The 8,305-nt window shown below is 33.0% G+C and overlaps 1 protein-coding gene across 1 annotated transcript; it reads right to left on the reverse strand.

Annotated features, from left to right (window-relative positions):
- Positions 1-1,669: 1,669 nt before the first annotated feature.
- LOC130946624 (low affinity sulfate transporter 3) lies at positions 1,670-7,458 on the reverse strand. Its single transcript, XM_057875429.1, has 12 exons — positions 6,908-7,458; positions 6,766-6,814; positions 6,418-6,625; positions 6,052-6,244; positions 5,895-5,960; positions 5,569-5,799; positions 5,168-5,294; positions 4,597-4,883; positions 2,568-2,761; positions 2,359-2,447; positions 2,201-2,277; positions 1,670-2,107 (listed from the first exon to the last, which is right to left on the reverse strand). The coding sequence occupies exons 1-12, from the start codon at positions 7,187-7,189 to the stop codon at positions 1,961-1,963; spliced, it is 1,950 nt and encodes a 649-aa protein (XP_057731412.1). The 5' UTR covers positions 7,190-7,458; the 3' UTR covers positions 1,670-1,960.
- Between the last annotated feature and the right edge of the window lie 847 nt (positions 7,459-8,305).

The following is an 8,305-nucleotide window of genomic DNA, read 5'->3' on the forward strand; positions in this document are numbered from 1 at the left end:
GAAGAAGAATAATGAAATGGATTTGCATTATCTTCTTCACTAGAAAAACTGTCATCACTCTGCCTGCCATGATTATTTTGAGCAGCTTCATGTTTTGCAAGTTGCTCTTGCAACTCCTTAACTTGACGGCGTAACTCCTCCATTTCAATCTCTTGAGTAGTTCTGCGCTTTGGAGCCATCTTTTACTATGTAATGAGACTGATGCTTTGATGTTGTGATGATGATGATGATGAGGATGCACAATGATGATAATGAACGAAGATAATCTCCAACAAAAATGGCACCCAAAGAAGAGAAAAGAATGATATTACCCGGAACTTCGCAGCAGACAATCCGTATTGATGACGACTCGTACCAACAGCGAGCGAACCGCACTAAAGACCGTATCCACGAATCAAATAAAATTTTACTAAGGCAAGGTAAAGGCCACGAGGACCGAGCTTACTCTGATACCAAACTGACATCGGGACGTTGCTTGGGCCACCAATCTTGGCGAGGTTAACAACCCCACTATGGTGAAAGTAGCCAAGAACCCACCTTGGTTGGCTAAGTCAAGGATGCACCTCTTACTCTTAAAAGAGCCTAGAAGAAAATAAGCACACAGCTTATTTCAATATATAACTCAATCAATTCACTCATAAACAAAAAGGGTACATATGCATATTTATACTAGTAGGGGAGGGGGAACCTTCATGACTCGGGCGATGTGGGACTAACTCATAACACAATATAATAATATATGCTAAACTAGACTACTTTAATTAATATTTCTAATAACCTAATAGATGCTCCTGCATCAGTATCTTTTTAGATTTTTTTCTGATCTTTGGTGGATTTGGAAAGGTAGGAATAATGAGATTTTTAATCATCAAGAGCCTTGGACACCAAAGACTGGAGAGGTAGGAATAATGAGATTTTTAATCATTTTTAGCCTTGGAGAAAATGTTTCGGAATATTTTTGAATTGCAACGAGTTTCTATTCCTTACATGATTAGTTGCTCTTGTGTTCTCCCTTCATTGGGTACTTTTAAGATCCATTGTGATGCTAGTTATCCTGGTTCTGGTGGTCGGATTGGTTTTACCTGTGTTAGCAGGAACTGAAAGGAAAACTGGCAAGGTGGCTACTTGGGAACGATTGAGAGCTGCAACATTCTTCAAGGAGAGTTGTTTGCTAATTGGAGAGGATTTCTGTTAGCATAGGACTTGGGGTAAAGAGATGTGATTTGTGAAACAGATTGTCTGAAGGCTTACAATCTTATTACCAATTCTCATGACACTACTGGTTGTGTAGATCTTTTGGTACTTAAAGTCATCGATACCATGGCTTGAAAATGGCATGTTGGTTTTCGCTTGATCTTGAGAGATGCAAATACTGTAACGGACACCATAGCAAAGACGGCAATAAAATCGCACTCGCCGCATGTCAAGCTTTTAGTGCCTTGGTAGGAGTTTGAGTTGAGTATTCAACGAAACCGTCCTACGTCTTTTTAGTCCTTTAGGACTTTATTTTTTCTTTTCTTTTTTATTTGGTTGTTTTTCTTTTTCAGTCACCAAAATAAAAAAAAATCCTTATTATTTGATTATCCATCTGAGTCAACCGATGACATGACTTTAATTAATTTTTTACGCAATTCATTTGATCAACAAATAAGAAAACAATTTTGGTAAAATTAGGTTCCTATATGTCCCTCGAATAAATTACAATCTTGACATTCAATGTGAGATTGAATGATCAAAATTGACTCTTTTCCTATCTCTAATTATATAACATTATGATGCTCGAATTTAACTTGACATATGAGATAGACTCAATCTCATCACTCCAAACCGTACACAATCTTAAGTGTCACTTACATTTTATGCTAGACTAGAAGATACTTTGATATAATTCGCTATGTACTAAGATACTTCAATATAATTATGCATGCATTATTATGTTACAAGAGACACCAAATCATCATCAAGCAGTGTTGACAAATCTAGAAGAGAGACAAGCATCTACGGCTTCAGCAACAGTGAGAAAAACCCTTTCTTTTCCAATTTTATCAACAAAGTTTGCCACTTTAAGCTTGTGAATCACTACCCACCTTGGATTTACCATAGCCAACTGCAAAAAACACAGAACAACAGCACAAACTTTAAAACCAAATAGAAACATTCATGAGGCCTCAAGAAATAGAAAAGTTCATGTCATTGTTACTTCTACACCACGTGAAAGCAATCTCTTATGCAGTTCCTCCAGTGCTAAGATTCCGGAAGTATCAACATTTGTGAGGTCTATCAAAGAGAATTGCGTAGGGTCAATCATCATAACAGTTTAGCGTTTAGGATTTAGAGTTTATTAGTTTTAAGACTCACCGGTCATGTCAATGATTATAGCTTGCAACCTTCCTTTAGCAGCTTCTTCAATGTTATCTTGTTCTTCATCCTCTACCCACTTCAGGATTCTGCCAACCAGTAGTGAACAATTTTAATCCCAAATAAATAAACATCATTTATTAATTATTAAGCTTGTATATAGTCTATGTAACAAGTCATTATTTTGTGAACTTTATTAAATTTCATGCCTTTCTCTGACAAAACCGGCATTCGCAAAGCAGAGTGAGCCCGAGCTTATGCGAATGACCAGTATCCCAGGAGTGGTTATCGCCATGGGATACTGGATAACATCGCAATAAGCTTCTGTGGTTGGAATTCTCCCTAGAATTTCAACACCTGGTCTAATTGATTGTAATAGTATCTTTGCAAATGAGATTGAAACCTGCACAAATCAAGTTAATTAGACATTATTGGTTAACTAATCAAAGTGATTAAAAACCTATTAGCTAGTCACAGATGCAGAGGCTACCGTCTATAGTAAGTTGTTCAGGGAATATTAAAATGATAAGAATAGCATAACTCTTAATTGGTCCACACATTTTTGTTCTAATTCTAATTGGATTTTTGTGTTTTGTCTTAAAAGGAAAATTTGATTCTATTCTAAGAAGAATTTTAGTGGCCATACTATTCACTGAAAGTAACCATCATTGAAGACTATCGATTGGATATAAATTAAAGAAAAAAGGTTTGGGATTTGAAAATTGTCAAGACGAGAATCTTCATCTTCAATCCACATTTTTTTTTCATTTATTTATTTATCTATCTATCTATTTTATGGGTCAGGACACCATCAACCCCACACTACCATACATATCAATAGTGGCTAGCTAGAATAGCAAGTGTTCTAGAAATGTTAGTATTTTATTGAAACACTTGAAATATTTGAAAATTTTCCTAGAGTATGAGTTAATGTATTGTGCATAATGCAATCATATAAAATTGATTAATTATAAGATATTGATAGTTTGGGGGTGGTCAGCGATGGATCATAAAGTCAACCATGAAAAAGCTATGATTGGCTCAGATTTGTTGATCAGAGTCTACTTGCAAATTCCGACAAATAATTTTCAGCCATTCATGAGACAACACAATTATTTAGGTCAGATCATGATAGAGATGGAACCCACCAAGCTTTTCACTAGGCCAATTCCAGTTTCGTGTAAGACATAATTTCTGTTCTACCAAGCACAAATAATATAATTGAAAGGTGTTTGTTATGTTGCCTAAAAATATTGCCTAATTGTTAAAATAAATTAAATAATTAATTTTAAATTTAAAAATATAAAAATTACAAATTTTAAATATTTTAAAATTATTATAAAAAAAATTAGGTAAAGGTTAGATATCAAATAAAAGATACTATAGAATTGGCCTAATTAAAAACCTAAGTCGCTATATGCAAGCCGAAAGGGCCCATTTGTCATGTGAATTATTCGTAGCTCATAAGTCATAAGACATGTGATTCTTGTTCACAAATGTTAGTAATCCGCTTAATTTTAATCCGTTTTTTAATAATGTAATGATTCATTGATCCCTTTTAATATGTTTTTTTATAATTATATTATGTGTATATAAAAAATAAATTATTAATATTATTATTATAAAATATATATTAAAATATAAAATATACATTAAAAATATTGTTATTTAACTGTGTTTATTATAACTTTTAAAAAAATGTTTTTTCTTCTATTATTTGGTTATTTTTTATTTTGTATTAGGGAATGCTTTTACTGTATTTAACTGTATGTGGTAATTTAATCAAGAGTTTAACATGATTCTAAAATTAATCGTTTGAATTAATAAAATACATGACTACTTTTTAAGAAACAAAACAAAAAAGTGATCACTGTCCTTAGCTTTTTATATAGCATACTAATCAAAGAAACTTATTTTCTACAGGATTGAGAGAAAAAAATGACTTTATTGAAACGAACCAAAAAGTCAACCAAACATAATCTTAGTAATAGTATGAGTAAATAAATATTGTTATTTATAAACCAAAAGTAATTATCTATTTAATTAGGTAAAAACTTAGATACAAGTTCAGAACGTTAGATAAAAATGTAGTCAAATCAGTCAAATCATTTAATAACTTTTACTTATCAACTGCACTTGAATTTTCACTATTTAATTATGCAGGGTGTTAAATCAAAAGGTAAAAAACGGTTGAAAATTAAAGAAACAAAATAGGGTGGAGGTAGATATGTAACTCACAGCAATAAGAAGACCAATCTCAACGGATACAAACAAGACTCCGAAGAAAGCACCAAGACATGCAAGAAAGTCGAATTTATCAACCTTCCATATGTGATAAGCTTCACCAATGTCTATCAACCCAGGCAATGCTGAGAGGATTATAGAAGCAAGTATTGCCATTGGAGTGTAGTACAATAGTCTTGTAAAAAATTCTAAGCATAGAAGCACCGTTACCGCCATCACTATGTTTGATACTGCTGTTTGGCACCCTGCACTGAAATTCACCGCTGTCCTTGAAAACGAACCTGTATCATCCAACTCAAAAACTTAAGATATCAAATTAATGGGTCTTTCTCATCTTATAAACTCTTCATTCTTTTTTACTTTCTTTGATGTGAGACTAACTTCATGCACTCCTCACACTTGCAACATTATCATTAACTTGGTATAACTATGAATCTTAGAGATATTTATTTCCATGTGATGCAGTTATGTTAGATAATTTGACATTGTTGACTTCATATGAAAACAACTGCACACAAGAATTGTGACCTTATTTCCTAACATGATTTGAGATGTATCCACTCACCAGTTGACACGTAGCATGAAGTTAATGATCCTGCAATGTTCATGCAGCCCATTGCCAACATTTCTTTGTTCCCATCAAGATGGTATCCTTTGATGTTAGCAAAAGATCTACCAACAGCTATTGCTTCCTGAATCATAGATAAGAATGAATAATTGATTAAATAAAGGTGAAAATTCAGGTGCAGTCAACTTACATAAAGTTAATACGAAGAACTGTTAGATGAAAATTTAGTCAAATCATTTAAATCATCTAAGGCTCTCAGCTATCAAGTTCAGGTGAAACTGACTGTGCCTAAGTTTCCACCTTAAACAAATCATCTTAGTTATTTCGGTATATTCATAAATCAGCATAAAACGATGGGAGTAAAAAGAAATAAAATTAAAGGGAGTGAATTAACTCACGGTGAGAGCGATGATGGCAGAAATCAATCCAATTTTAGCAGCTTGTCCAACATGTGGGCCTTTTAATTGTAACTTGTGAACTGAACTTGGATTAAGCCCTCCTTGAACATGCTTTATTATATTAACCCCATGCTTATCAGCTTTGGACAAGAAAACAATCAAAGTTGAGAGAATAACTGATAGAAGAGGAGCAATAGCTGGCAGCCAGAAAAGTTTCTTGTTCCTTCTGCCCTGAAAATATCAGATGAGTTTGACATCATCAAAATTTCAAATTAATTGATAAAAAAAAAGAGGTACTAATAAATAATAATTTCATTATTACTTACAATAAACCGTGCAGTCAAAAGGAAAATCAGGAATGAACACCCGATGACAAAGTTAAGAGGGGACCACTGTCAACCAAAATAAAACAAGTTATAATAGTTTGTCAAATTGTGTATGTTACTTTATTTGAAATTCATACATGTAACTACCTATACTCACTTTTTCTGAGGATGTAATTTGTTGATGGAGTGAAGCATAAACAGATTTCAAGACTGCTACTGCATCGGTTTTGGTAGTAAAGTGAGTTAGCCCCAACAACCCCTTGAGCTGCTGAAGACCAATAACAATGGCTGCACCTGCCATGAATCCCACAAGTGCAGCATGTGACAGAAAATCCACTAGAAATCCCAACCTGCAATCCAAGATTTTAAACAATAAGCATCTCTTATTAGTACTATACAAGATTCACAATTTTACAACAGTAGTATTATGAGTGGACTCAAATCTACATATTATATAACATAATAAACACGCAAAATTTATAGCTCAATAGTTAAAGAATCTATAAGGAATATAACTTAGCACCTTAGAACTCCGAACGCAGTTTGAAAGATTCCGGCAAACAAAGTGACTGTAAAGACAAGGTTTCTGTAGTCAATTGGGTGAGCATCAGGATCTACCACTTTTGGAACCAGAGAAGATAGCAGCATTGACACAACCGCCACAGGTCCAATAGCAATTTCTCTTGAACTCCCCATTAGTGCGTAGATAACAGGAGGAATGACACTAGTGTCTGTATTAATATATGTAACAAATTCAGCATGTGCCCAAAGAAGTGGTCTTACATCAAAATATATATGGTTTTAAAATGCGGCTGCAAAATGTTTTGCTGTCGCAATTTAAAACCATGATTAGAAAACATTAGATACTCACACAGGCCATATTGAGGATCAAGTTTGGCCAAATTTGCATATCCTATGCTCTGCATCATCAGATTTAAAATGAATAGGGCTAATAAAAATGTAACACATTTTTTTCACATTGCTCGTAGTATAAAATGTTACACACTACTTACCTGGGGTATGCTGAGGCTGGCAAGAGTTAAACCAGATAGCAAATCATCCTTGAACTTGGTAGCTGAGTAAGTTCTGAACCAGCTAAGGATTGGGAACAAACTCGCCAAGAAGGAAACGGCGCGTCGGCTCCGAGTTTCCTTCTTGGATGAGGATGAAGAGAAAAAGAAGTTGTTACTGTTCTTCAGAGGACCAAAAAGCTTCTTGGTTAGAGGTGGTGGGTTGGGAGAATTGAGCACCCATTGAGACCTCTCAGAAGATTGCTCTGTGGCCTCTGAACCCATGTTTTTGTTTTTGTTTGAAGTGTTTGGACGAACTCTGCTACAAAAACTATGTGTACTTATATGTACATTATTATTGTTTGCTATGTGGATTGAATAACACAAGAGCCAGCCCCAGCATCATAGAACAAAGACAAGCTTAGTTGAAAATGATGTATGTGTCAATTTGCTTGAAATGGTTGATACTACACAGACTACAGAGCTTAGGTGGCTATATTGGAAGAAAATTGAGAATTCGGAGAAGGATGGTAATGGTATCAGAAAGTTGAGAAATGATTGAAGAATATAGTATATATATCATTATTAGATTAGATCCCCTTTTATATGCTATCAATTATTTATGTAATCTACATTGGGTGAATCATTATTTAATTAATTCAACATTTACAAGTATGGTAATATATATAAGTGATTATTATTGGGTACCATTAATTGCATTGCCTATAAAGCTATGCATATTCGTGTGGATTCAATTCTTACGGAGAAAACAAGGACTAACTTCCTAACTTTGCTGCACGGGTTCGGTAGTTTATTTTGGGTTTATGAATTAGGATATAGTACCCACTGTTACTATGTATTTAACTAAGTCAATTTTTTTTTTATTTTAAAATTTAAAAAATTGGAGTAGTGAGGAGTTATTTTTTATTTTGTTTTATAATAGACCTATTTTTTAACTAATTAGTTGGAGTTGACTTTACTTTTAGTTAGTTTCGAACGGAATCGTTATAAGATATATATTTTATTAGAAAAAATTATTATTCTAAGAAAAAGTACCTCTGGGGAATGCTTAAATTAACTCAAAGTTATGTTATTTTGGATTTTATAATTTTTTTTACGACAAAACTAATTGGATATTTGTCTTAAAATATCGTATTGATTATTTAAACTATTTAAATATTTATTTTTAATTAATATTAATGATTTAAACTACCTTAATGTTAAATTTGGCATAAAAATATATTTTATTAAGTGATAATTACTATTTCTTAAACTATCTTTTTTGCCAAAATTTCTGTAATTTTGATCATATTCGTACTAAGTATATACTAGTTCTATTTTTTTTAAATTACTTTTTACTTATTATATGTATATCAAAAATTAATTGCCAATCAATAGTAA

This window comes from Arachis stenosperma, chromosome 8 (genome assembly GCF_014773155.1).
Source record: "Arachis stenosperma cultivar V10309 chromosome 8, arast.V10309.gnm1.PFL2, whole genome shotgun sequence".
Classification (NCBI taxonomy): domain Eukaryota; kingdom Viridiplantae; phylum Streptophyta; class Magnoliopsida; order Fabales; family Fabaceae; genus Arachis; species Arachis stenosperma.

Coding starts and splice junctions, on each gene's coding strand:
- LOC130946624 (XM_057875429.1), bottom strand. CDS start 7,189: ATGGGTTCAGAGGCCACAGAGCAATCTTCTGAGAGGTCTCAATGGGTG. Junction 5,961..6,051: donor AAATTACATCCTCAGAAAAA/GTGAGTATAGGT, acceptor TTTGGTTGACAG/TGGTCCCCTCTTAACTTTGT. Junction 5,295..5,568: donor CTGCCATCATCGCTCTCACC/GTGAGTTAATTC, acceptor TCTATGATTCAG/GAAGCAATAGCTGTTGGTAG.